Raw genomic sequence first — 27,175 nt, 5'->3', positions numbered from 1 at the left:
ATTTGTTGGTTTCCTTCTCAGAGCCCCAGCCCTCGTGTCCAGAGAGTATGTTCACGTGCAACAACAGTGTGTGTGTTGAGCGTAACCAAGTGTGTGACTTCAGCAATGACTGTGGGGACTGGTCTGATGAGAACAACTGTGGTGAGATATCACAATGGCAGTGAACGGTAGATTATGCACTGTAAATTCATGTAAAGAGCCTGGACACTATTCTTTACCCTGTAGGTTCCTCGTTTGTGCTGTAAAGATGTATGAATATAAAACAGCTCAAAAAGCTTGAGATGTGGAAGGTACACTGACATTACGATCATTTAATCAGCGATTCTGGTGCATAAACAGAACAGTTTTGTAAATTCAGTTTCCCTAAAAACTTAAAAGTATATTTTTATATTTATATTTTACTATTAGGTAAGATATGTTTATATTTAATTATAAATTCACTTTCACTTAAAATTAAAGACATCATTTGTGTCATTCCTGAATTGTTAGATTTACTTAAATGAAAATATGATCATATTAGATCTGGATATGACTATTTATGTATTATATAATCACAGGTGGAAGTTCTTCAGTACTTGTTTATAATTTGTAATGATTGTTTTTCCTTTTACATGATGATAAAAAATAATGTAGAGCAACAAGGTGTGGTGGAGCGCTGCAGCTTCGAACAGGGTCTGTGTTCCTGGGCAGAGAGCGATGTGGACGCACCTGGAGCCGAGTGGACGCATCGCAAAGGTCTAGAAGCCTGGCCCAACCATGGGCCTCCCAGGGATCACACCCAAAACTCTGCTGCAGGTATTAGACTCTCTGACCCACTTGGCAAAGGGTTGCTCAAATAGGGTTTTGACTCCATTTTATTGACTTATTAATATACAGGTCACTATGTTACACCTGGGACTTACCTGGCCGCGGAGGGCAAGACATCAGAGATTGTCTCCAGAACTTTACTACCCAGCTTAAACTGCACTGTGAGTACAACATATGATGATCAAGTGGATGGTTGACAGGAAAACAGATGCACAATCTTGTCTGTAAGAGGCTCCTGACAAATTATTTCATTTCACCAAATATTCGGTGTTGCAGAAAACAGAAAAACATGAAAAAAAAACAGTAAAAAGAAAAAAAAAGAAAAGAAAATCAAGAACCATTGTAGACATTAGAAAGACATATATGGAATTCCCTCCATCCATTTTCTACCGCTTATCCTGTAGTAGGGTCGCGGGGGGGCTGGAGCCTATCCCAGCATCTTTTCGGGCGAGAGGCGGGGTACGCCCTGGACAGGTCGCCAGTCCATTGCAGGGCAAACACATAGAGACAGACAACCATTCACACTCACAGCCACACCTATGGTCAATTTAGAGTATCCAATTAGCTTAGTCCCCATTTTGCATGTCTTTGGACTGTGGGAGGAAGCCGGAGTACCCGGAGAGAACCCACACTTGCACAGGGAACATATGGAATTGATTTTCAAAATAAATCTACATAAACTATAATCAGCTATTACCAATAAAGGTAAAAGATGGACAATATTATCATACACAGTATCGGCATAATCCAAAATGTGTCACAACAATTCAAAGAATAAAAAACTGTGTTGCAGCCCTTTGAAGAAAGCCTCTATGTGCAGGTTTAAGAGAAGCACAGATAAAATTAAAATGCGTCTGGTTTACAGTAATACCTTGCTGCGTATTGAATATTGAATATTCAGCCTGTATTATCTACCTCATGCTTATCTCTGCTCTATAAAGGTGCAGTACATCATTAACCACTCATGTGGGTTGATCACAGTTCACAAGCCTATTTTTTAAAGAACACTGTCAGCTTCTTTTCTATGTTCAACCCACTGTTACAGTCCTTATTCGTTCTATGTAGGTGATATTCTTCTACTTCAGCCTGGATGATGCTGCAGCCAGACTGACAGCCCGGTCCAGGACACTACAGTCCGGTAGTGACGACAGACTGTTATGGCTCAGGGAAAACTCACAGAGCTACAGCTGGCAGAGAGCAGAGGTCACGTTCTCGTCATCAGCCAACAGCAAGGTCAGTGAGGACACAGACAGTAGATGACGGACTGAATGCTTTTATGAAAATGTTTTCAGATTGACTGTCATATGAGAAAGGAATCGACAAGCATTCATTGGCATTCACACCTTGAAAGTTACGGAAATTAGTTTTAGCTTGAACAACTGGACAAAATCAGTAGGTTTAATTGGTATTTGCACCCAAATTACAAATTGGGGATTTCATCCTAAGAACAAGTAGAGCAAGAAGTCTGTGGAAGCTGACAAGTACAGTTAAAGTCTCTGTACATGAATGCAACATACTGTTTGTATGTTTCATGGCAGGAAGAAAAATTATAGGTTTTTCTGTGTGCCTCCTTCTCAGATTGTCTTCAGATATGAGCACGGGGACAGTCACAGAGGGTTGGTTGCTCTGGACGACGCATCTTTCTCCAAAGAGTGTGTATTTGACCCTGACAACAACAATCTGCCTGACATATCACCCACTTCTACCTCACCTTCGTCCTCCAACCCACCCACTTCTCCAGCCACACCCTCAACCTCAACCGCACCAATCGCCCCCTGTCAGGTACAGCAACTGAAACTTCTAAATATTCCATAAAACAAGTCTATTCGGTTGCTGCTGAAAATGCGTCATTGCTAATGTTGCTTGTCTTTGGTGTTGCAGGATAATGAGTTTTTCTGTTGGCGGTCAGCAGGAAAAGTGTGTGTTCTGGCTACCTTACAGTGTGATTATCATGCAGACTGCCCACAGGGGGAGGATGAGGATGGCTGTGGTGAGAGCTGCATTTGTATGAAACGTGCTGTAGAGACCTGCAGTAAACTTACTAAAAAATGCTTTCACCATTTAGTCAGTGGTGTACACTTTCTTTAATAATTTTCATGTTTTGCTCAGTTGTATTTATTATTAGGCTTCGGAGATGGAGCGTAGAGCTGGGTAGTAACTCTCATTCTTTTCAGTGAGGGAGAAAGGGGCAAGTTGAGCATTTCGGTAAAAATAGCAGCTAGTAGCTTGGGCGGATGTGAACAAAATGATTCCTGTAATGACTGACTGTGAAAGAATGAGATTACCTAAATCAGCAGAGAGCACATTGACAAAGGACATGAATTACTGTAAGATGCCATTAGCATCACAATGTGAGTCATGAGAAACCGTTAAGAAATTACTTAAGAAATTGCATCACTTAGATTTCACCAAAATGGGGTGTAAGTAAGTTTGGATGTCAGCTGAGAACTGTGCTGGTGTGATTGAAAAACCCAAATTGGCCTCTAAAGGCAAGGAGAAATAAAACAATGACATGTACAATTTGAGTTCAATAGAGAGTTGCAATAAGGTACTTATTCTACAGCTGTATCTGATAAAGAACTGACAGCGAGTAGCTCTATATCTTGTGGATTACTGAATTTGTCTGAAATTTTCTATTAAAAGTTAAGGTATCAAAAAAGATAATGCAAACACTTGAATGACCAACAGCCAACACACAAAGATAGTGTTGGCTGTTGTTGAAATTTGATTCTCGGAAAAGAGAAGAAGTAGAGAATATTTTTCCTGAATGCTAATAAAGCCGTAAAGGACTAAAAAGTCAAAAAGAAGTTCTCATTACCACAAATTGTCGCAAAAGCAAATTATTCAAAAACTTTTTTTAAACCTGTGATTCATGAACCAATTTCACCACCCTTCTTGTGCCAGCAGTATTACTCACACTTTTTTTTTTTTAATTTTATTTTAGGTCCGTGCACGTTTGAGAGTGGCCAGTGCCAATGGACTGACACTAGTGAAGGACCGAGCAAGTGGCAGAGACAGAAAGCCAGTAACAACACCGAGCCACCCACTGATCACACTGGCAACACAGGTGACTTTAGGGACCCATTGACTGAGAGGGAGAGAATTTTAAGGGATAACATGCTGAAATTACGTAGTTCTCAAATGATCATAGTTATTCTGTCTTTAATCAGCCTTGTTGATTCAGGGTGTTGTTCCTCGTTCTCAGGCTACTACATGAGAGTGAATTTCAGTCAGGGATCCACACAGAGTGAGGCCCAGCTCCAGAGTCCCCAACTCCCCCCTTCATCCCCCTACTGCCAGATTCTGTGAGTGATAACCACGGCACTGTTGGACACATTTCTGCTACTATCTTCTCTAATGTCTGTAAAATATTTGTTTTGATAGAAAATTGCTCAATCCTCCCCACTGCCCCCGTCTTTCTACCACTGAACTGTCTTCCCAATCCAACACTCTCCCCTTCCTCCTTCTTTCCTTCACCCAGGTTTCACTTCCACATCAGTGCAGAGAGTGCTGGGTCACTCAGAGTGCTTATGCAGCAAGCTGAGGGGAGTGAAGCAATCCTGTGGTCACGCAGTCACAACACTGTCTCCCATTGGACCTCAGAGTATCTGCTTCTAGGCCCGCACCAGCAGCCTTATAAGGTGTATGCTCATGTCTCTACTAAACAGTTTAAATCTTTATGAAAGGGACACATAGAAATGTGCTTATTGAAGAAGAAATCCTGTCAATTACTGTCACAATCTGGCTGGTAAGGCCATGACAAACAGGGAGGCCATTTCCAAGAGTTAAACAAAACAATTTATTAAGCAAACCAGCTGCAGCAATTTCATTATAAGTATGGGATGTGACTATAGGTAGTGTAGGGTGTGCCTGAAGGTGAGGATGATGTGAATGTTAGAAAGTGCATAATGTTTTCCAATTGTTTTCACATACTGCGTCTTTGTTCCACCGCTACAGTGAAATGCAATGTTTTCTTTGTTTTTATGGATGCTTATCCTGCAGAAGCACTGATGTGATCATTTTGTATTTTCAGGTTTTGTTTAGTAGCTTGGACAAAGCGAGTCAGGGGGGAGCAACCACTGCAGAGCGTGTTTTTGCTGTTGATGACATCTCTTTTCTAAACTGTGAAAAGTCGTACCAGCCACCAGGTAAATAAGGTTTCATCAATGTTACATGTGAGTTTATTTAGAATGAGTAGTAGTGGAATGGGTAGTATGTCATGTATTCATATTTCTACTGTGTTTAAACCTACTGCTACTGGTGATGAAGGTTGGCTAATTTTGAAATCATCTTTCCCTCCTCAGCTCTGTCTGCCTATGACTGTCCTTTTGAAGATGGTCTGTGTGTTTGGGTGCAGGGGGCAGAAGATGAGTTAGACTGGCTCAGCATGTCAGGTCCCACTGAAACCCCCAACACCGGACCTGCAGGAGACCACACCACCGGCAAAGGTGCTAAAATAGCTTAACAAGCAGTGTCCTAAAACATTAGACAGATATCTAAACAGTAATGTTGAGCACCTATGAACTATATCTAGCACCAGGCATTATATTTTCAGGTTGTCCACCTGTCCGTCCCATTCTCGTTAACACAATATCTCAGTAACACCTTGAGGGAATTTCTTCAAATTTGGTACAAATGTTCACATGGAATCAAGGATGAACTAATTAGTTAATTAACTGCAACTGGACTGGTTAGCGGAGACATACAACCACAAGGCAGTAATTCTAGTTTACTTGTAAAATATTGGATAATTTCATCTATTGAGGCCTTAAATGCTTTTCAAATGAAAACCACACTTTGCTTGAACTCCACACAGCTCGTGGATAAATGCAGGGAGTTGTAAGTAGACATTTCTTTGTGTTGAAGGGTCAAAAGCCAGATAAACTGCGAATCATTGTTGTACATTGTTAACAGGGACATACCTTTACATCGAGAGTTCCCTACCAAGTGTGAAGGGGAACAAAGCCCAACTGAAGTCTCCACTGCTGCCACCTGCTGGAGAAAAAGGATACTGTCTCACATTTTGGTACCACATGTTTGGTGCTACTGTGGGCTCTTTGAGGATACTTCTACAATCTGCTGATCCCTTAAAGAAAACACTGGTAAAAATGTGCATGAAAATTATAGTTTTCTTAATTTATGATACGTTTAATCAAAGTTGCTGAATGACAAATATAGAGGACAGTGAAAACCACATTACTTCCCTTTACTACAGTGTTAGAAAAACATCTGTGAGCCTGATTGAGAAATATTTGACCGTGTTCCCACTGTGTTTTCTCTGTGCTATTATACTTTTCACATAATTGTGAAATGCTGATTGCAAAATGACATTAATGCATGGTATATTCAGTGCAAGTTGCACAGTTTGCATACCGTGGTATTGCAAAAACCTCCTCACATCCTCATTGTGACGAGTGAATCAGCCTACCGTCTTTCCTGTAGGTTTGGCAAAAATCAAGAAATCAAGGGGATGAGTGGCTGCTGGTGCAGAGCCACGTGACGTTGCAGAAAGTCCACCAAGTGGTTCTGGAGGCTACAGTTGGAGGAGAGGCTGGAGACATAGCCATCGATGACATCTCCCTTATCAGTGGACCGTGCAAAGCCTCTGGTAATAAGGCTGAAGCCGGAGAAAATGGCATTTTAAACATGGGTGTCAGTTTATCTGACTGTACTGTAATTTTGTGTCGTGCAATTTTTAAGTGATTCATTATGTAACCATTGTGCAAGTAAAAGACTGACTAGAATAACTAGAAATAGAGGGAGTCAGGGCACATTTTCAAGAATCACTGTCTCAGTCACCAGTGAATCATATCCTCTCAACCATATCACCCTCATCTAGCTGCCCTCAATGACTTGAATACAGTGGGGGGGGGGGGGATAAGTTTCCCTTTTTACCCCCCCATTTATTTGTTGTTGATGCCATTTGTATGTGATCAGTCATGGGCCATGCAAATGTTTTGATATTTTTATAGGACAGTAAATGCTTAATCAACACTGATCCTACTAAAGTCTGATACAGCTTATGTCACAGATCTCCCATTGTTTAAACCTTGGTGACATGTTCCTCCATTAAAATGAACACAAAATAAATTGTAGTTTATTTTGAGTCAATCCAAAATATACCTTTGCGCTGCCGTACACCAAAGTGCCTCAAATCCGCAACTGAAAACAGTTCCCAGTAAATGCAAGGATTATGGTTTCATGTTATAATTTCCTGACACTGCAGAAGTCAAAGACAAAGCAGGGCAAAATCAGGCAGAGGAGAAAATAGATATATAAACTCTACACTATATGAACAACATACAGACAAACAGCTTGCAGGGAACAAGACTGAATATTATCTGTCAAAGAAACAAGTCAAATCAAAGAAATCACTTTAGGTCCTTGCTTGACATCCCACCTATGCTCAGTTCCACACACTGTATTTTGGATATATTGAGGGCTTAACATTTAGTTACCATTTTTATTCTTCATGTGTGCATACTTTTTTATAATGCATTCCAAAACACTATCTTGTAGATTTGTGTGACTTTGAGGAGGGGAGTTGTAACTGGCAGCAGCAGACCACTGATGACTTTGACTGGGTCAGACAGTCGGGCTCCACTCACAACCCCAACACAGGACCAGACGGCGATCACACCACTAACACACCTGCGGGCCATTACTACTACTTGCCCTCCTCTGTTTCTGACATCGCCGGCCAGACAGCTGCAATGTCTTCACCACTGTACCCTGCAGGTCAGAGAGGAACCCGTGTGTTCTCCACTGTTGTCTGAATATTTCCTTTGAGATCTACAAGCTATAATCAACATTATGGAACCATAGATTGGCTCTGATTTGGTTCTAACTTTTCCCACAATTATAAAGATGGTACAACTATTGTATTGAGAGTTAGCTTGGAGCAGCCACCATTTGTGCAGACGGTGTACTCCTCCAGACACTGAGTCACAATGAGACAGGGTCAAAAAGTTTAGTTAAATGTCATAAAAGGAAAGACGTGATTTAAAATGGTGTGATTTTAGTTTTGATTTGATTTACAGCGACAGGCCTGACCCACCACTTCTACTTTTCTCTATAAGAAAACACAAATAACTTAACATCTAAGCAGTCTAAAGTTTACAGAGATAAAAGGTGAACAGTGACAATGTTGTGCTTCTGTGATATTCAGTGTAATGTTTCCCTAATGAAATCACATTTGAAATGGTTTTCATTCCTATGGCCCTGCAGGAAAAGGAGCTTGTGTGCAGCTGTGGTACCACATGTATGGCAAAGGCATGGGGACGCTGAATGTTTACCAGCAGAGCGAGGACGGGAAGGAAACTCTGATTTTCTCTCAGACAGGTGACCAGGGCCGGCTGTGGAGGTTTGGTCAGGCTTCACTTCTGCCTCGGGTTCAGCCTTACAGGGTGAGTCACAAATCCAGGGTCACTCTTGGGAGAAGAGATATACTGTACATAGACACTGATATGAGATGTGATAAGAGACACTGTGAAAAGAGATGTATGGACTATGTACATTTACTCAGGTACCTTACTTAAGTACAATTTGAGCTACTTTTACTTTACTCGAGTATTTCCATTTTATGCTACTTTGTACGTATACTACACTACATTTGAATAGCTCAGTATTGTACTTCACTACATTAATAATTTTTTCTGATGATTATATATTTTTACTGAAGGCAAATGGCAAGGCAAATTTATTTGTATAGCACATTATCATACACAGAGGTCATTTAATGCTTTGGGCTTTTGCAGACATTTAAGGGTTCATTTGGGCGAGCTGAACCTCCCACCACCCATGCTGTTAATCCAAACAAATACAAATCAAATTAGATGTCTGTTACTTCTGTCCTTTCTTCACTGATAGTGCCTTGAATCTAAAACTGTCCATAAAATGAGACGGTGGTGTGATCTAAAACTCCTTTCAAGTATAACATTAATTTTAAACTATGTATTACTATATCCAGTAAGCAGTTCCGTCATTGTTCCCAATGTTTCCATCATTACATTGCTGCTTTATGTTTCAGATTGTGGTGGAAGGTGTGAAGGCTGGCCCCACCCAGGAGGGAGACATGGCTTTTGATGATGTGCAGCTGTCAGACGCTCAGTGTCCTCCTCCTGGATTTTGTGACTTTGAGAGGAACATGTGTAGCTGGAGCAACCTGGGTGGAAGAGTCGACCAGGGGGACTGGCTCCGCGGCACAGGAGCCTCTCCAAACCCCAACACCGGACCCAGTGTTGATCACACCACCAACTCAACACATGGTAAGTAATGATATACATAATACAATACAATACCACTTATAGAAAGCATAAAAAGCTCTTCCTGTCCTTTATATTATTGAGTGATCTTGCAATGTTTCCACCAGGTCACTATCTGTATGTGGACAGCTCAGTGGGTGAGTGGGGAGACATGTCCTTCCTGATCAGTGATGTGTTCCAGCGGTCCACTAGAGGGCACTGTCTCACATTCTGGTACCACATGTATGGCAGCCATGTTGGGACTCTCAGAGTTTACATAAATGACAGGTAACTAATTGCTGATGTCTGAGGAGTAGCAACATTAAACATGAACAGTGTGTTAATTATCTGCAGAACTTTAATTTAAATTGTTGCTATCCTCTCCCCCATAGAAAAATGCATGCTGGTGGCAACGAAGAAGGGATTCTGAAGTGGATTGAGTCAGGAAACAGGGGAGACAAGTGGCAGATGGCTAGTTTATCTGTTAAACATAAAGAAGCATTCTGGGTAATTATGGATAGGTTTCACTAGAGCTTTTCTTGTAGTTTTTTTTTTTTTTGTTACAACAGTTTATGCCAGTTTCTCAGAAAAAAAACCCAGTTTTATTTGTCATGAGCAGAGGAGATTTCAAATCCTGGATTTTTCTTAAATTAAAAAAAACTACAGCTGAAATGCAACGGCTTAATTTGGTCAAGACTACCTGTGATGTGTCTGAAAAATGTAATATCTGACTAAGTATAGAAACTTTTATTAACACATAAACCAGAAAAAGAACTGTTTTTTGTGTGTCTTCTGAATTTTCTGATTTATATCCGGAATTTGAAAAACATATTTTCTTCTCTTTTTTGGGCACAGTTTGTGTTTTCGTATCAGAAGGGGTTGACGTCAGGTGGGGATGTTGCTCTTGATGATATCACCATCGCCCCTGGCAGCTGCTACTCAGATCCACCCATCGACCCTCCTGATGGTAACAATGGTCATTTAAAATCCTTGTTAGTTACTTCAACTGAGCATCTGATATTTCCTTTTACTTTACTGTGGAGTAAAGAATCATGCTCTGCTGCATTTGTTGTTCTTGTGGACTGACTGACACGTTATGTGACAAATTAAATCTTCTTCATTCATCTCCCCTGAATGCCTGGATATTTGTGCAAATAACTACTTGCATAAAGTATTTTCGACAGATGTGGTTGTAACTACACACTTTGTTACAAACTTTGCCAATTTTAGCAGCAATTTATAGAAAGATTTGTGTTTGTCTTATTGGATAGAACTGGATTTATTCTATTTTTTCTTATTGTCACAAAATCCCATGAAAAGAAAATTGTGAATGAAAACTGAAATGAAAATGAATATGTGCAGTGTTATTTAGAGCAGCAGGACAAAGTATGTGGGATTAACTCACCAGTGTGCAACAGTGTGACTCAGTTATGTTTTTATAATAATGTGTGGATAACAATGGAAGCCTGTGGCACAGGGATAAGCTATATCAGGCTCTGGCTACCTGGACAGCACTTGTGAGTAGAATAGATGAATTGTTTTGTCATGGGATCTTCTAGCAATAATACAAATATTGAATATTGACCACAACCTTATCCTTTAGGAAATACTAATATTTTTAGCAACCTAGTCAGTTAATTCCTTATGCAGATGTTTAACAGTAGTACAAGAGGGAACTGCGGAGTCTAAAGAAGTGCAGGCAAGAAAGCTGTTGATGTAAAATGTCATGTTTCTCTGTCTCTGTAGATACGTTGTCCGTCGGCCTCGCAGTTGGTCTGACTCTGCTGGCTGGAGTCATCATCTCCATCTTCCTCTTCATGCTGAACAGGAAACGTAGTAAAATGTACAAAGTGATTTAAATACAGAAATAATTCACATAATGTACATAATAATACAGAAAAATGCTCATTTATGTTGTTGGCTGACATTTCTGTGTTTGTGTCTTAGGAACCAGTCAACAGTCATGAGTAATGAAGTGACTGAGCCTAACTCTGTGTTTGACCTCTATGACTGCAAAATAGATGTAAGTAAGCAGGAGTTGATAATTAAGCATCTTGTCCTGATTTAAAAAAACTCAGATGATAAAAGATGTTTTTTCTTCCCAGGACACTCAACCTGGAGCCGGCTTTTCCTATATCAACAAGCTGTATGATCCATCATCACATCGAACTGACACCACTGTGGTTTCATCTGATGCTTAGTCCAGATTGATAATTGTAATAAAACAGAAAAACCTATTTGTAAATTATGCCTGCTCAGTGGACAACATTTTAATTCCTCTAAAACCTTTATTTGAATATTTGAATATTTGAAAATACTGCCAAGGAGAGTAATACACCCATTGAGTGATGATTAGCAACTTGATAATGAAAACTAATTTATTATAAAATGGAATATCTTGTGATGTGAATTGTCTTATATTATTTTTACTGTAGAGCCAAAGAACCAGTTTTTTGTTGGGTTGATTTTATTGGTTGATGAGCAGTTGATAAATTGTAAGTAAAATATTCTTTCAAAAGCTTGTAGTGATGTTCTGAGATTTTGCTCTGAGAAAGTTGTGACAGAGCTGAAATGATAAGTTTCTGATATGTAGCATACAAGTTTATTAATGCATAATGCATAACATTGAAATTTGAGTAGGGGGGATCCCTTAAGGGTCAGTATGAACAGGAGGAATGATTACAGCAAAGAAGTCCTGCTTCAGTGATTCACTATTTGAAAGATAGACTTGAAAAACTGTGAATCTATCTTTTAAAACTAGTGCCACCTCAACCAACTACCACCCAGTGAACCCAACCCACTGAAATGTAGTGGAGTACAAGTATAAAGTGGCATGAAGAGATAATACTCAAGTACAGGTACCTCAAATTTGTACACAAATAAAATATGTGAGCAAAAGTACTGTACTGTCATGAGATTGGACTAAACCAGAAAACATAATGAGAATTTAGAACGAAGATGCTTAGACAGTGACTGCAAGTAAAATTAATGTAAGATTTATTTGTGTTGTTTGTGTGCACACTAAATGGATTGAAAAATAAATAAAAAAAACGTCCCTATTTATGTATTATTATTATTTCTGTTGTTGTTGTTACTATTATCAGACAAATGGGCTTGCTTGGCTCTGATGCTGTGCAGCAGTCATCTAGGATCTGCTCTTAGCCAACTGAACAGACATCTTTAACGCTCACATTTAACAGCATTTTTAAGTATAAAATTTTGATAAACATTTTTTATTTATGGGTTTGTGAGTAGGAGTGGATGTGGGGTATTTCTATTTTTACTTTTCACTTAAATCCAAAGTTTTGCTTTTAACAGTTTGCTAAATGCGGATCTGTGTTGTTAATAAGTGATATGGGAGACAAAATGCATGAATATGTTATCCGTCTCTGTTCTGCAATTTCGGATTGCAGATTTGGGATGTGCAAACCCTCCCTCTCGCTTGTTCTCACATATTTTTTCCTCCTACTTTCAGACAAGCACCGACATGGAGACTCAACACCCCCAGAAGCAGAAAAAATGACATTGCAGTAGCTAGACATTGCTTTAAGCCCGACGAGCCATGTGAGACATGTTACACTGAACGGGCCGACCCCTTTACATTTGACTGAACTCACATTCACACGGGGAGCTACAGGAAGCGTCAGAGAGCGGCGGCTGCACAGAAAGAACAATGGGAGTGGAAGTTGAAACCCTGAAACCTGGAGACGGTGAGGATTTTTTTATTCCAATTAGTCGATATTACAATATTGTATTTCCTTTTACAAATACATCGTCTTAAACCCACGTTTTCTCCCTTTAGGAAGGACTTTTCCGAAGAGAGGACAGACTGTTTCTGTGCACTACGTTGGTGAGACACTTTCACTTATAATATAGAATATTAGCCGCTCAGAAACAAGCTTTTGGTCGATTCAAGATGTAATCTTAGCGGGTAAGTGTTGTTTCACGGTTGGGAAATGTGCTTATTCGCGTTATCTTTGAGAGTTAGACGAGGAAATGGGTGCTACCCGTTAGAATGAAGCTAGCGTTACAGCCATGATACGGTTAGCTTAGCTTAGCGTCGCTTAGCTTAGCATGCTACAGAGACGGGAAACGGGGGATGAAACGGATAGCCTGGCTTTTTCCAAAAGCTGCTGACCATCGCTCCTAAAGCGCCCGAGCTCACACGATGATAATTAATTTCTTTAACACGGATGTATAAAATCAACAATTAGCTTGGGTAGCCCCCTCCCTTCATTCCCACTCATTGTGCTAAGCTAAGTCCAGCTAACGTGATCCTGGCTGTTGCTGCAACATGAATGCACAGCAGCCATGAGAGGCACCGATCTTCGCATCCAGGATTTACGAACTATACCTTTTTAAAATTTTTAATTCGGCCTATTATGTGCACTGACTAATGTAGTGAACACTGACTAATGTAGTGAACACTCAGTCGTGTTGTAGTTGTGCTACAACACGACTGAGGACGAAGTGCTACAAACACTCAAGATTCAATATTCGTGGAGGGGTTATGTAGTCATGGGGTGTAGGGCTGCAACTAATGGTTTTCATTATTGATGTTCTGATTAATAATATCGATTATTATTTTATAATATCCCACTATCCAACGTTTTACCTTCAAATAGCTCGTTTTACTTGTATAATCTGAAACGTGTAATTATTATGTCCACTATGACAAAGAAAAGCAGTGGATCTTTACATCTGAGAAGTTGGATCCAGGGAATGTTGTACATTTTTGCTTAAAAAGTGACAAGTAATTAAATGGTTAATTGGTAATCATACAGCAGTTGCCAATTAATGGTGCAGCTCTAAGAGAGTGCTAACAAGTTTTTTGTTGTTGAACAGGCACCCTGACAAGCGGGAAAAAGTTTGACTCCTCTAGGGACCGGGGAGACCCCTTCAAATTCAAAATTGGAGAGGGTCAAGTAATTCGTGGTTGGGATGAAGGTGTAGCTCAGGTAAGAACAGGAACTACACGTTAAGATCAGTTTACTTGTCATTGGGCATCATACTTTATTTGCAAGACATTTTACCTGGAAACATTAAATGCCTGCACTACCTGCATAACCTGTCATAGACAGATGAATAGATACTTTATGATGAGGCGTTGGCTGCAGCTGTAGCTGCTTCTCCGGCCTGCCAGAATGTTGTGGAGAGGATGGTTGGTATTGTCCAAGATGGCCTCCGTCTTACACTGAATGCTTCTCTCTACAACAGTCCTGAGTGAGTCCAGACTCCTGCCAAGCACAGACCCAGCCTTTTTTACCAGCTTGTCCAGTCTCTTTGTGTTCATATCAGATATGCTGCTGCCCCAGCAGACTGCAGCATAAAAAAGTACACTGGCCGCCACTGACTGATAAAACATGTGCAGCATTTCACTGCAGACGTCAAACGATCTGAGCCTCCTGAGGAAAAAGAGCGAGCTCTGCCCCTTCAAGTAGGTGGCATCTGTGTTCAGAGGCCAGTCCAGTTTACTGTCCAGGTGCACACCTAGGTATTTAGTGTGTGAACCACATCAATGTCCTTCCCTCTTTTGGTGACTGGCTAAAGGGTGGGCCTAGACTTCTGAAAGTTGATGAACATCTCCTTGGTCTTGGAGGTGTTCAGAAGGAGGCAGTTCTTGTCCCTCCATCCACTGAAGACCATCGTCAGATCCCTGTACTCCTCTTCCTGCCATGTCCTAATACACGTCACAATAGCTGTGTCATCAGTGTCATATGGATATGTATATTATAAGATAAGTTATGCATAGAGCAGTGGACATTCAGTACCAGAGGCTTCAACTAAGTAGAGAACAGACATCCACTTTTAATAAATCAGTTTCAGTAGAGACAGAGCAGTAGTCAGTTCAGTGATTCATCTGCTCCTACTGCTTGTGCTTCCTTGACATCAACCTAACAGACTGAACAAAGAAAAAGCTGCGCACTCCTCCGTCAACTCCCTTTGCTTTAGCTCTTGTTGCCAGATATCATAACATCTCATTAACAAACACAAAATGAGTACACAGATAAGTGTGCAGAGTCTGTTTTTCTCTCTCTGACTGCACCGATAAATTCACTACGACATAGTTAGGGAAAGCTAGCCACCAGGAGTTATGACAGAATTGTGACCTGCTGCAGGTTCGCAAACTGTGACTACTCACATTGTACTTCACAGGACTGTGGTTACTCATAACAGCTAATATAGCCAGCAATCTTCTACAGTGGCTTCAAAAAGTATTCAGACCACTTCATTTTTTTTGCGCTGTGGGTTACTGAGTGTAGAAAGATGGGCAAAAACAGCAGTTTTATTCATTTAAAGTTAAATCTACAGCACTAAGTGTGCAAAAAGAGAAGGGGTCAAGTCATTGACAAGAGGTAAAGAAAGGCATCTATCAGACAGGGAGGGCCAAAAAAATGTCACTGCATAATGGGAAATGGGAATCCAGTGTTTTTGGAGCTTGACACATACTAGTGATTAAAAGTCTGGATGTCTCATCCTCTGCTGTAATGATATATAGCTCTCCCCCTTTATGAAACTAAACCACTCCAGTAACCCTTCTAACAGATACCAGTAATACAAATTAGCTGCTCAGTATTAACACCACATTATTTCCTTTATGTAATTTGCTCTTCACCTCCTCCACAGATGAGCCTTGGCCAGGTGGCTAAGTTGACCTGCTCACCGGACTATGCGTATGGCAGCAAAGGATACCCACCCATCATCCCAGGAAATTCCACTCTCATCTTTGAAGTGGAGCTTCTGAATTGCTGAGTGTTTTAAGATGGTTTTTTTCATTCCACCCACATCTCTGAAACAAATAACTATTTAATTAAAGGTGCTGTCAGTAGCATTTATGCACATGGATAAATCATTATAGAAATTATTTTGATATCCTGGTATAATTGAGACAAATTACAAACAAACCATACTAATGCCAGTGTTATCATTGGTGCTAAGATGGCGCTCTTTAAAGACTTAAAAGGAATAGTACAACATTATGGGAAAATGTTTTTTTTGCTTTCTTGCAGATTGTTGCATTAAAAGATCAACAACACTCAGATCAGCCAACCATTAATACATAATATCTTGTTTGATTGATCTGCCCAAAAACCCACGTGTCAAATCGGGTGGGGCTATATGCCGGTCTATTTCATGACTTGGTGCAGTAACAGGCGGAGCCAGCTGTTTACAGTCATTATGCTACAGTAAGCTCAGCTAATCAGCAGCTGCCTGTAGCTTACTAAACAAACATGACTGGAATCTGTCTAACTCTTGGCAAGAAATTGTCCCCAAAATATATAAACATCCAACATGTTAAGTTAGCTTTTAGGATTTATTTGCCCTTCATTCTTATATTTGCCTGTTAAATCTTTGACTTATAATTCAGTTGTTAAATAGCACAAAATATACATAATGGAATAAGAGCAAAAAACAAAGGAATGAAAAGTAATATAATGATTTTTGATGTCAAAAATGCACATGTAAGACCTTTTACTAAAAAGTTTATTTGTATTTTCCAGCATGAATTTATCCTTTCAATAGATGCATTGAGTCGGCAGCTTAAAACTTTGACACAAGAGACACTTTGTATGTTTAGAAACAATAATGGCTCATGATTTAATTCATTTTTCATCTCTACTTGTGTTGCCATTTATAATATAGGGAACTGATTTTGAAACCGGTTCCTTATACTATACTCTTGGGTCTTTTTGTCAAGTTATAGGCCTGAAGTGCTCTTGTATTATGTCATAATTCTGAACATATTTTATTTCTTCATTGTGTCATCTAATAGAAATTGTCTTATCTGTGGGTATTGCATTCTTGCATTAAAAAAAAAAAGTATACGGTATACGTTTCATTCATGATTACGTTTCACATTTTGCACATAGCTATACATATTAGGACACATTTATTTTTAGATCCACCCTGTGAACTAATCTCTCGAGACACAAATAACGCTTGGGAATTTTATGTTTATTTTATATTAAGAATAAGCAAATTATTTTCTTTTCAGGCAGTGCGCCAGATTTGTAAGGCATTGATGAGCTGAAGTGTGTTTTTGGTGTCCCGTTTTGATGCTGGTAGGGGTGGATGGGTTTAAATAGTTGCCTCGGAGGGATTGCCACATCAGGCCTTAGTAATGTTTTCATGAAAATAATGTCGAACTGGATTCTGGTCTGTGCGTGTGTAAGTGGATTACCCTAAATGGACTGCAGCCGTCTGATGAAATATGACCAGTGGGCGAAAGTAACTAAGTACATTTATCCAACTAATGTACTTAAGTACAGTTTTGAGGCACTTGTATCTTACTTGAGTATTTCCATTTTATACTGCTTTATATTTGTACTCCACTACAAAGGCAAATATTGTACTGTTTACCACATTACATTTACTACAGACTGACCCCACTGTTTCCAGTCTTTGTGCTACAGTAAGCTCAGCTAATCAGCAGCTGTCTGTAGCTTACTAAACAGACATGAGTGGTATCAATCTGTCTAACTCTTGGCAAGAAATTGTCCCAAAAATATATTAAAATCCAACATACTAAGTAAGCTTTTAGGATTTATTTGGCCATCATAATTATATTTTCTTGTTAAATCTTTGACTTATTCTTCAGTTGTTAAATATCACAACAACATTAGAGGATTTCAAGCAAGTCGTAACTGTAATTGAGATGCTGTTGAGCTGTTGAGAAATTAGTATTCATGATCCAGTGACATCTAGTGGGAAAAGCTGGAATCACATTAGAGGCCTCTGCTGCCTTCACTTGCTTCTGGAAATCTAGGTGAAACTTTGAGGTAGAGTGACCACGCTGAACTCCAATATTAATATTTATCCGCGGACTTCATGTGTTTCATATATTTGTTTTATAAATTTGAATTATTTTATTGCGCGTGCACAATATACGCATGTTTCAAGGACTCCCTGAAAATGTTCGGATTATTCTGGTAAATTTTATCCGAATTTTGTAAATATGAAACTTTAAAATGTGGTCAAAAATGGGCCTGATTGTTACAAGAATGCAAACTTAAACATTACAACTTTGCAAACCACCCTTGATAAAAAATGACCAATTTGACTTAAACGTGTGATAAAATGAAACTGGATTTTAGTGCGCAGTCATCCTGTCTCTTCATATTATAGGGATTACTCCATGACAAGAACATCATTTGTAATTCACCAGACAGTCTCTGCACATTCTAGTGGAAAAATAGCAATAAATAAGAAAAAACACTTGCACAGAGCTATCGTAATAGGTGCTATAATGCAGAAACATAATCAGTTAGTTGGTGTGCCCTTCGTCTGTGCAAAATAATATACTGTAAGACTTTTGATTGAACACACTAGTAATCTGTTTTATGTCTTGTGATTTCGATAATTACGACAGCACGTGAAAGCAGCGTTCCTACGGGTACTGGCTCTCATCACCAGCTGCGTTTCATTCCGGGGAAGACTGAACTGACGCACAGTTGGGTTTGCGGATAATTTAAGAAATTTACGTGGAAATTAACATGACGGGAAACTTTACGTTAGGCTACATAGATGGTTAAGGTTGCGTGGCCTGCGCTTCTTTCCTAATTAGACGTGCGTGTATTTTTGATAACTTGATAACTAGCAGCAGTGAGACGTTGGAGGGTCCCAGTCACAAACCGGCGCAAACAAATTGCGCTTATTCATGAGTTTCTTTGCGCACTGGAGCAGCTGTACGAAGTGACAGGAAGGATGGCGGCGACCGTGACCAAGACAGTTCATCTCATTACAGGACTCGTCATTGTTGTCCAGTTTCAAATAAGCTTCATGAAGCTAAAATCTGCCAGTGGTAAGTCATAAAAAATTATGTTGAATTTACAAATACTATTTTAAGGCTAACGTTATGAATGGGTGGTCAGTTTGCACACTGTTATAGCTTATATAAATATATACTCTGTTGTAGAAGAAAAATATAATTTTAGTCTATTGTTTTTAATCACGTTGTCTATTTTCGAAAATATGACCTGCATTGGTCAAAATCAATACACTAATTAACTTACTAACGCACTCTGGTAATTTTACTGCGTCATTAATGCTTTTAGTGTAGGGATTCACTGTTAACCTATGTTTAAGTAATTTTCATGACATGGCTCCATATTCTACCATATTATGTTTACTTGTAATAACAATAATGGTGATTAAATTGTGTGTTTTTCTTTGCTGAAACCAATATTTTTTGATTGAAGTTGCCATTTGAAAAAAGTATTATGACATTTTCTTCAACAAGGAAACAGAAATATCTATTTTTTTTTAGCTGAGCATTTAGACAACAGTGCAATACCAATAATTAACATTTAGTTTAATTTAAATAATGACTAATTCTTACTTTAACCGTATGTACCAGAAAAAATAAATTAAACATTTTAACCCGCTGTAATTTTGGGAGCAATTTTCAATTTTAGGTCTCTCTGGGTTGATTTGTTTCTATACATCCAACCACCAGGTGGCGATTTTTTATTTTGAGGGAGCTGACAGAGAATAATTAAAGGTGTAATCAGGTTCAGGTGTGTTGCTGCTGCTTTGAATGTGTTTTTTCCGTGGAACATTTTATTTATTTTAAATGAAAAGGCAACAGAGGACTGCTGCCTGCATAGTTGGTAAGCTGCATTGAACTCTATGATAAATCAAAATCTTACATAGTAGCAGCCCATCGGTAACAGTGGTAGTCCTTACAATTAGTGATACAGTTACTATCCTTTCTTACCGATAACGCTAATCTTTCTTCTTGACATCAGCGCCACTAGATTAAGTAGCATGCCCACGTCACACCAACACACAGGTGGAGGGTTGTGAGGCCTCTGGAGCCACAGGGCCACCCTGTGATAGAAATATAGACACAACACCCACTGCTGCCCGGCCTCACATGGCTGGTCCTGGACCTGCTGGTGTGAAGAATGTGAAGCATGCTTTCACCCTCTGCTGTGAAGAGAGAAGTTAGGACGCACTGTTGTCACTGTAGGGCCAGAATGACGGAGTGACTGCACATGTTTGCCACATGGCACATGCTCAGGAATTGTTCATGTCCTGTTGCATGTGAGAAGATGCAGGATTTAGTTAACTGAAGTTTGAGATGTTCAAAGACATCTGCACATCTAACACTCCTTAACATACAGGTTTCCCTCTTTATTTCTCCCTAAGTAGCTTCAGGGTTGTTGGAATAATGTTTAGATTCCAAACTAACTGTAATATGTCATTTACCAGTTTTAAGTTCTTCATTGAAGCTATACTCAGTTGTCACTTAAGTAGGTACACCTAACTAAAGCTAATGCAGTAGATAACTTCTTGAACGTTATGACGTTCAGTTGTAATAGGCTGTCCTGTTTCTATTTCTACTTTATTTGTATGATTAAAGCAAATTCTGTAGAATATTTTTATGTTGATTAGTTAATCCATTAATTTATTGTAGGCTGCTGCAAACAGTCAAATTTAAGATGCAACAAAAGTATCATGGTCAAACTTTTTACCTTGATTATAGAAATGTGTTGAACCTATTTTTGTACTAAGAGAGCTGTGTAATGCAGTATCATCAGCTCAAATCTCTGGCATTTTAATTTTATTGTTGGTATGATACTGATCTTGTCTTGAATGGTTATTTTTCTTCTCATTAATGCAGCATCTTATCTCCCTCTCTCTCATCTGATTCCTAAGGAGTCTACCGTACTGACATGCGGGGGCTGCCTTCTCCAGAGGGAAGGCTGCATGTAAACATCGGGAGTCACAAGCCCAGGGAGAGGAGGTGGGTGTCCAGGCCTAGGTCTGGGGCCCCTGGCTGGGCTGCAGATAAGAGGGACCACTACAGAGACCAGCACCAACCAGAGGAGTCAGATCCAGACCTGCTCATGGAGGAGGGCCATGACAATTCTACACAGATTGTGGTAGGTTTATTCTACAGCCAAGAAAATTGGCTGCAGAATAGCATTTTAAATTTACTGTCTATTTTATTGTAAATAGTGATATTAAAGGATTTAAATACCAATACCCATATATTTCAACAGGACATTGATCACGCCTACTACACATCTAAAATCTACAGTCCTGGAGATGCAGCCAGTAAAGAGCTGTGGGTGAACATTGATGAGATGGAGGAAGATGACTGGAAGGTCCGTGGCTTCCTGTCCAGCACCCACAGACAGGCTGAGGTATGAAATCATCAGTCTGTGTGAATTAATGGCACAATTGGCGCTTTATGCAAATTGAACCGGAATATACTTAGACATGCCTGAATAAGAATTATTCATCAGGGCATTGCAGCTTTTAGGATGGAGTGTATTGTGAATACTCATACACCTCATCATCATATTACAACAAAAAATTAAGTAACTCTCACTTAGTTGCAGTAAAGCTGCATTTTGAGTGTTAACATTGTTGGTGTATGTTACAAGTGGTTGTTGACCGTCTTTAACATACAGCAGATATTGCACTTTGCTTATGTTTGCTTCCAGAGAGTGAATCTTTCCTTTGATTTTCCTTTCTATGGACATATACTAAAAGAAATCACAGTGGCAACTGGAGGTGAGTCACGTGAAGTTTTTTCTCATAGCTCAAAATTAATAGGCTGAGTATTTCCTCAGAGAAGTTTAAGATGTTATGTACAAGTATATGCTGTATATAGCTACATGATATGAATTTTGAAAGAATTTTTAGTATATTTTTGTTAACCATTTCCCTTTCATATTACAGCAGCACAGTGCATACTTAAGTTACAGTAGGCCAAGATTTAAATGAGTAAAGCAATTTAAATATATTTTCACATCAGACATCACAGCTTTCCTCATGTTTTCTGTATTTTTTTTATGGTCTAGTATTTTCTATGACCAGTGTGACTGTCTCTTCATCTCCCCCATGAACAAAATACTGAAGTTGAGGATCTGTTTTCAAAAAACAGAAATTAACTTTACCACCAAAAAAGAAGTGACATTACTGCGAGTGAAGCAGCTGTAGTAGTAGTAGTATTAGTAGTGCTGGGAGGTCTGGTAGGTAGGAGGGATGGGCGCTTTGTCTTATAAGTTAACCATGATTAAAATGATTATTGTGAAAGTCTCCATTCCCAGTAAATCATTGTTGGCAACGTCATGTTTGTCTCCTCCAGGTTTCATTTACACTGGAGATATAATCCACCGGATGCTCACAGCCACTCAGTACATCGCCCCTCTGATGGCAGATTTTGACCCTACCCTTTCCAAAAACTCAACTGTGTTTTACATTGATAATGGTAAGAGAGACAGAATTGGTATTACCATAATTTTACTATCAATAGTGATTTTTCTTTTGTGTGTCTTCTGTGCAATATGTTTAATAAATATATGTTTGTGGTTGTGCATGTGTGTTAATGTCTGCCTTTTAGGAACCGCATTGGTGGTTCAGTGGGACCAGATTCACCTCCAGGACGTCAGTCTGGGAACGTTCACATTCCAGGCCGTTCTGCACAGCGACGGACGGATTGTCTTTGCATACAAAGAGGTGATTTTTTTTTTTTCTTCTTCATGGTCCTGTTTTAATGCAAAAGTAATTTAATCAGCTCTTTATCTTTCATAGATTCCTATTGACATCAGCGAAATCAGCACTGAGAATCATCCTGTCAAAGTGGGTTTATCGGATGCTTTTGTAGTGCTTCATGAGATAGAACAGATCCCCAGTAAGTGGCAGATTTGTTCTATAAAAATGTACAATATATTTTGAGCAGCTAAATTAACAAAATTTCAGATATCAGAAATAATTGACATCATATATTTTCTGACATGTTCCAGATGTTCGGAGGAGAACCATCTATGAGTATCACAAAGTCGACATCCTCAAGTCCAAAATCTCCAACTCTACAACTGTTGAGATGCTACCTCTCCCCAGTAAGTTGATCCAAAGATAGCAGAACACATAAATTGTGAAAACTTCCTCCGCTCATAAATACTCATGCAAGCTCCATTTACTTCATTCATTGCTATACCTTTTTTAAAAATCTGTTCTGCTTTTTAAAGACAGTCAAATTGTAAGGAAAAATTAATAACAGTACAACCAGCAAGTATTCAGAAACTGATAATAGTAGCGGATGGGAGTTAGCTCTACCCTGCAAGACATTTACAAAATGCATTCAGGTTTTTTTTTTCAGAAGCCAAAGCCGTCTCTTCCTCCTGACTCTTAACTTTTCCTTATTCTCAGCATGTCTCCAGTTTTCCAGCTGTGGTCCATGTGTCACTTCTCAGATTGGCTTTAACTGCAGCTGGTGCAGTCGGCTACAAAGGTAAACTGGAAAAACGTGCAGAGAGTGCATACCACTGAGAAGGCTGCACATTCCTCAAAATGTAATTTAATAATACGTAAATGTTTAGAATTTTATTTTTAATCCATTAAAATAGACACAGAAATGGACAATCATGGCTGATGGCAGCTACAATATGAAGATTACTTGTTTAATTTGCCTTTGTACAAGAATTTATTGCACAATATTCAAAGAAAGATGCGCTCATGAACATTGAGTCATGACTATTTAAATTTCCTGTAGTGCCTCTTATAGGTGACAGCTTTTAGAGATATCTGCTGATATCATCAATATTTGGTTGCAATTTAACAGTAGTCAATAATTATATAATTAAAAAAAAAAAAATAGACAAAACAATGTTTCGAAAAGCATTCGGCAACATGATAAAACTGTGAAATGTAAAATAAAATGACTTTTGGGGGTCAGTTAAACAAATCTTGTACTGTATAAAATGACTGAAATGTTTTGTAAGATATCACCTTATCTCAGATGAGCATTCGGGACAAATATGCAAAACTAGCATGCATCACCTGCAGTAACATTGGAGTATAAATAGTAATTACAGTTTATTATTATTGTCCACATCTTTATTCAAATCAGTTTGATTTTATTTAAACACTGCCTGATAAATAAAATGTCATCAAGCTGCAAAACTCTTCTGAGGCATGATTCAAGCCCGTTCCTCAAATACTTCATACTTGGATCAAGCACCTTGTATGTTTGTAAATAAAACAAAGTTGTGATTAAAGCTCTCCATACTCTCTATACAATAATAATATTTACTTCCTTTCTCAGATGCTCCAGTGGCTTTGATCGTAACCGGCAGGACTGGGTTGACCTCGGCTGCCCAGAGGAGGTTCTTACATTTGCATTTGCAACTCCTGAAAGTTCAACTAAGATAGAACTTCAGCACATTTCTGGCTTTCTGCACAAAAGAACATTATATTGTTTTTCCAGAGACGGGATCCCCGGTGTCTCCGGATAACAGACGTCACAAACTCCACATCTCGCCAGCTGAGTCATACGACCACTCCTGTTACAGCAACCACAGTGCAGCAGAGGACTTCCAGCATGACCTCCACCCCCCTCGGCAGGACGTCCATCGTCACCAACCCCTCACCACACAGCAGCACAAGCAGGAGAATAATGTCCACATCACAGCCTCCTACCAGCAAACCTGCAGAAGGTAAGCTGACAAATACTTTAAGTCCTCTGTAGTGAACAGATTACAGCTCAGGGCAGGACAGGCGTCATTACCATCTCATGAATTAATGTTTGTTGTTGTGCACCGTATCCACGCCCTGTGTGTTCTGTAAGGCCTGAAAGTGTGAGGGTCAAGTGGTCAGCTATTTCCCAGGCCTCTGTTAGCTCACAGCTAAGCGTATACAGCGCCATGTTAAATACTGCATAGTGTCCTCAGCTACTGAAGAATGACTCAATATATGTGTATCAGTCTGTGGCCTGGTTGGGTCAGAGTATGGGAGGGCTGTTATTTTTGGCTGTAGTAGCTATTGTTTGTAACATGAAAGGACTACAAAGTCCTACTCAAACAAAAGTACACCAGATATTTTACTTAACTAGAAAGAAAAGTACTTGATTTTTATTGAACTGAAAATAAAATGATTTTTTCCCCCCAAAGATCTTATGAAATGACTGGAGGACATGGTTTCAAGGACATTATTTAAAGTGAAAACTTAGTCTAAGTGTTCACAGCAAGTGGCACACTTTTGGATGCTCTTTGTGCAAAGGCAACAAGATGTTCCACTTACGTGAGAATGTACCTTAAGTCAAGTACGCTATAGTACTTCCAGTACAAATGCACAGAAGTTAACTCAAAAAGCTACTGTAACATTAGTAAAATGTAACTAGTGACTCAGTCTGAGCGTAATTGTAAGGCATTTTTTTATCCCTAGATGTTTTTAGATTCCTTACTGGATAAACAAATGGATGCAGTGCTAATCACATTTTGTTCTTGTTTTTCTAGATGACACAAAGATCTCTTTGCACATCAACGAAGCGTGTAAGTCATTCATTGTTATCTGCTTTACTGTATATCTGTATAGACAATTGATCTGTGGTAGCCCTCAGAGCTCAAAGCACTGCAACTGAAGAAGACATCTTTTTTTAGCAGTTCAATTACAAATGTGTATTTAGGAAACAATGCTGCAAAAATCATACAACATGGGCAAACTGAAAAACATAGAACAAATTTAACAGCAGTCTAATTCTCAGTTCTATAATGAAACAACATTTAATTATTTGTGGCGGCAACAGTCCGTATCACACAAGTTATGGACTAACTCCATGAGCCACAACCATGGCAACAATTTGTATTCCCACGTGTGGTCATCAACTTGGTTTTGTCATTTCTGTTCTTGATTATTTTCCCCAGTTTCAGTGCATTGGGCTATAAAAATGTGTCACTCAGATTATTGGTACAAGAAACTTCTCAGTACAACTGTCAGTCTTATATTTGAATCTGCCGATGACTGAAACTTGAGTCTGACTGTCGCCCTCACCTCTGTACAGCAGGAGACAAGGAGCGCACAGGAGACGGTGATGACCGGCTGCAGATTGGCCTCCTGGCGGGCATCATCATGATGATGGTCGTCATGGCAGCAGCTGTCCTCCTGTCCCTTTATGTGTACAACCACCCCACCTCCAGTGCCAGTCTCTTCTTCATGGAGGTCAGTAATCCACAGCTGCTGTCTACCTCAGTAGTAACCATTTGGAACAACTGAAGTCCTAAAGTTACCAATGTTTTTAATTTAGATAAGTAATCCTTATTGTCCTTTTCCACCAACACAGCAGTGGTGTATGGAACTACATTATATTAAAATGTTAAATTTTTTGTACTTCCCATTTACATACATGATGGGCAGAATGTTAAAAGAAAATCTCAATACACTGTAGCTCTGTACAACACCACTATGACCTCAGCGCTAAAACATATTTACATTACAACTATTACACCAACATTATGGACATTAGCTTGTACAGGTGTACCTAATAAAGTGGCCACTGGGTGTATGTATGACATTTTACGAGCATCTGTGGGTGAGTAGTAATGAGTGCAGGAAAATGGATAAAAACCTATTTTTACCAATACATATCAGAAATCAATTATTTCTATCGATTTGAGAATAACTTGTTTTCGCAATAGTATATCAGAATTTTCCTTTAGCAATCCCACTTGTGTATTAATTTTCTGTTCTTCCTCCCCACAGCGGCGGCCGACCCACTGGCCAATCATGAAGTTCAGGCGTGGATCCGGTCGCCCTTCATATGCTGAGGTGGAGGCTCCAGGTCAGGACAAAGACAGCACAGTGGTCATTGACCCCAAACAGTCTTTTGTCATGTCAGACAGAAGAGAGAGCGAACAGAAAGAAGGATTCATAGTTCCTGATCAAAGAGAGCGCTTCCTGTTTTCAGAGAGCTCCTGACCAAAACTACATATCCCAGAAGGCTTTGGGGACAGAGCTGGTTCTCTATGTGAGTTAGCGTTCCTTCCTTGAATGCTGATACATTTTTCAATTTAGCTGTTGTTCAAATTCACTTTAAGGACAGAATTTGAGCATTCAAAGAGGAAAACAACCAAACTCTGAGGAAACTGTAGCTACAGATTTTATGCAACAGTTTGGCTTCATGTTCACATTTGCCCAGCGAGCCATGGAACTGTTTTAACTCAAAGGAAAACGTACTTGGATAAAAAGTTGTTTTTACTTGCTCAGGTTATTCACTCGTTTACTGCGGAATGTTTGTTTTGAGATCATTTCTCTCAAAGATGGACGATATTTTTCCTTCCCACACCTACTTCACAAGGAGGAATGTCATATTTGGGTGTCATTTCCTCATCTCA

General features: G+C 39.3%; 3 protein-coding genes across 4 annotated transcripts; all 3 read left to right on the top strand.

The window, feature by feature from the left end:
- The first annotated feature begins 1,655 nt into the window (after positions 1-1,655).
- si:ch211-106h4.4 (MAM and LDL-receptor class A domain-containing protein 1) lies at positions 1,656-11,295 on the top strand. The gene is made up of 20 exons (XM_056391133.1): positions 1,656-1,664; positions 1,873-2,040; positions 2,386-2,589; positions 2,689-2,797; positions 3,752-3,874; positions 4,013-4,112; positions 4,289-4,448; positions 4,841-4,955; positions 5,112-5,255; positions 5,722-5,909; positions 6,250-6,415; positions 7,327-7,545; positions 8,035-8,213; positions 8,837-9,074; positions 9,179-9,338; positions 9,443-9,557; positions 9,906-10,017; positions 10,797-10,893; positions 10,998-11,073; positions 11,156-11,295. The coding sequence occupies exons 1-20, from the start codon at positions 1,656-1,658 to the stop codon at positions 11,249-11,251; spliced, it is 2,778 nt and encodes a 925-aa protein (XP_056247108.1). The 3' UTR covers positions 11,252-11,295.
- A 1,215-nt stretch (positions 11,296-12,510) lies between these two features.
- LOC130179353 (peptidyl-prolyl cis-trans isomerase FKBP1A-like) lies at positions 12,511-16,881 on the top strand. Its single transcript, XM_056392270.1, has 4 exons — positions 12,511-12,760; positions 12,853-12,900; positions 13,896-14,008; positions 15,678-16,881. Exons 1-4 carry the CDS (start codon positions 12,724-12,726, stop codon positions 15,801-15,803), a joined length of 324 nt encoding a protein of 107 aa, XP_056248245.1. The 5' UTR covers positions 12,511-12,723; the 3' UTR covers positions 15,804-16,881.
- Positions 16,882-17,714: 833 nt separating this feature from the next.
- LOC130178995 (plexin domain-containing protein 2-like) lies at positions 17,715-27,145 on the top strand. 2 transcript variants are annotated; one of them, XM_056391686.1, is made up of 14 exons: positions 17,715-18,852; positions 20,712-20,938; positions 21,059-21,202; positions 21,506-21,575; positions 22,153-22,275; positions 22,408-22,523; positions 22,599-22,698; positions 22,811-22,906; positions 23,217-23,298; positions 24,112-24,172; positions 24,274-24,502; positions 25,301-25,336; positions 25,846-26,003; positions 26,544-27,145. In XM_056391686.1, exons 1-14 carry the CDS (start codon positions 18,756-18,758, stop codon positions 26,757-26,759), a joined length of 1,755 nt encoding a protein of 584 aa, XP_056247661.1. In that variant the 5' UTR covers positions 17,715-18,755; the 3' UTR covers positions 26,760-27,145. The 2 variants fall into 2 exon arrangements, with proteins under 2 accessions (XP_056247661.1, XP_056247662.1); XM_056391687.1 differs by lacking the exon at positions 17,715-18,852 and adding an exon at positions 19,217-19,660.
- The last annotated feature ends 30 nt before the right edge of the window (positions 27,146-27,175 follow it).

This window comes from Seriola aureovittata, chromosome 12, assembly GCF_021018895.1.
Source record: "Seriola aureovittata isolate HTS-2021-v1 ecotype China chromosome 12, ASM2101889v1, whole genome shotgun sequence".
Lineage (NCBI taxonomy): Eukaryota > Metazoa > Chordata > Actinopteri > Carangiformes > Carangidae > Seriola > Seriola aureovittata.
The sequence above is the reverse complement of the archived record's forward strand: the minus strand, read 5'-3'. Positions and strand labels throughout refer to the sequence as shown.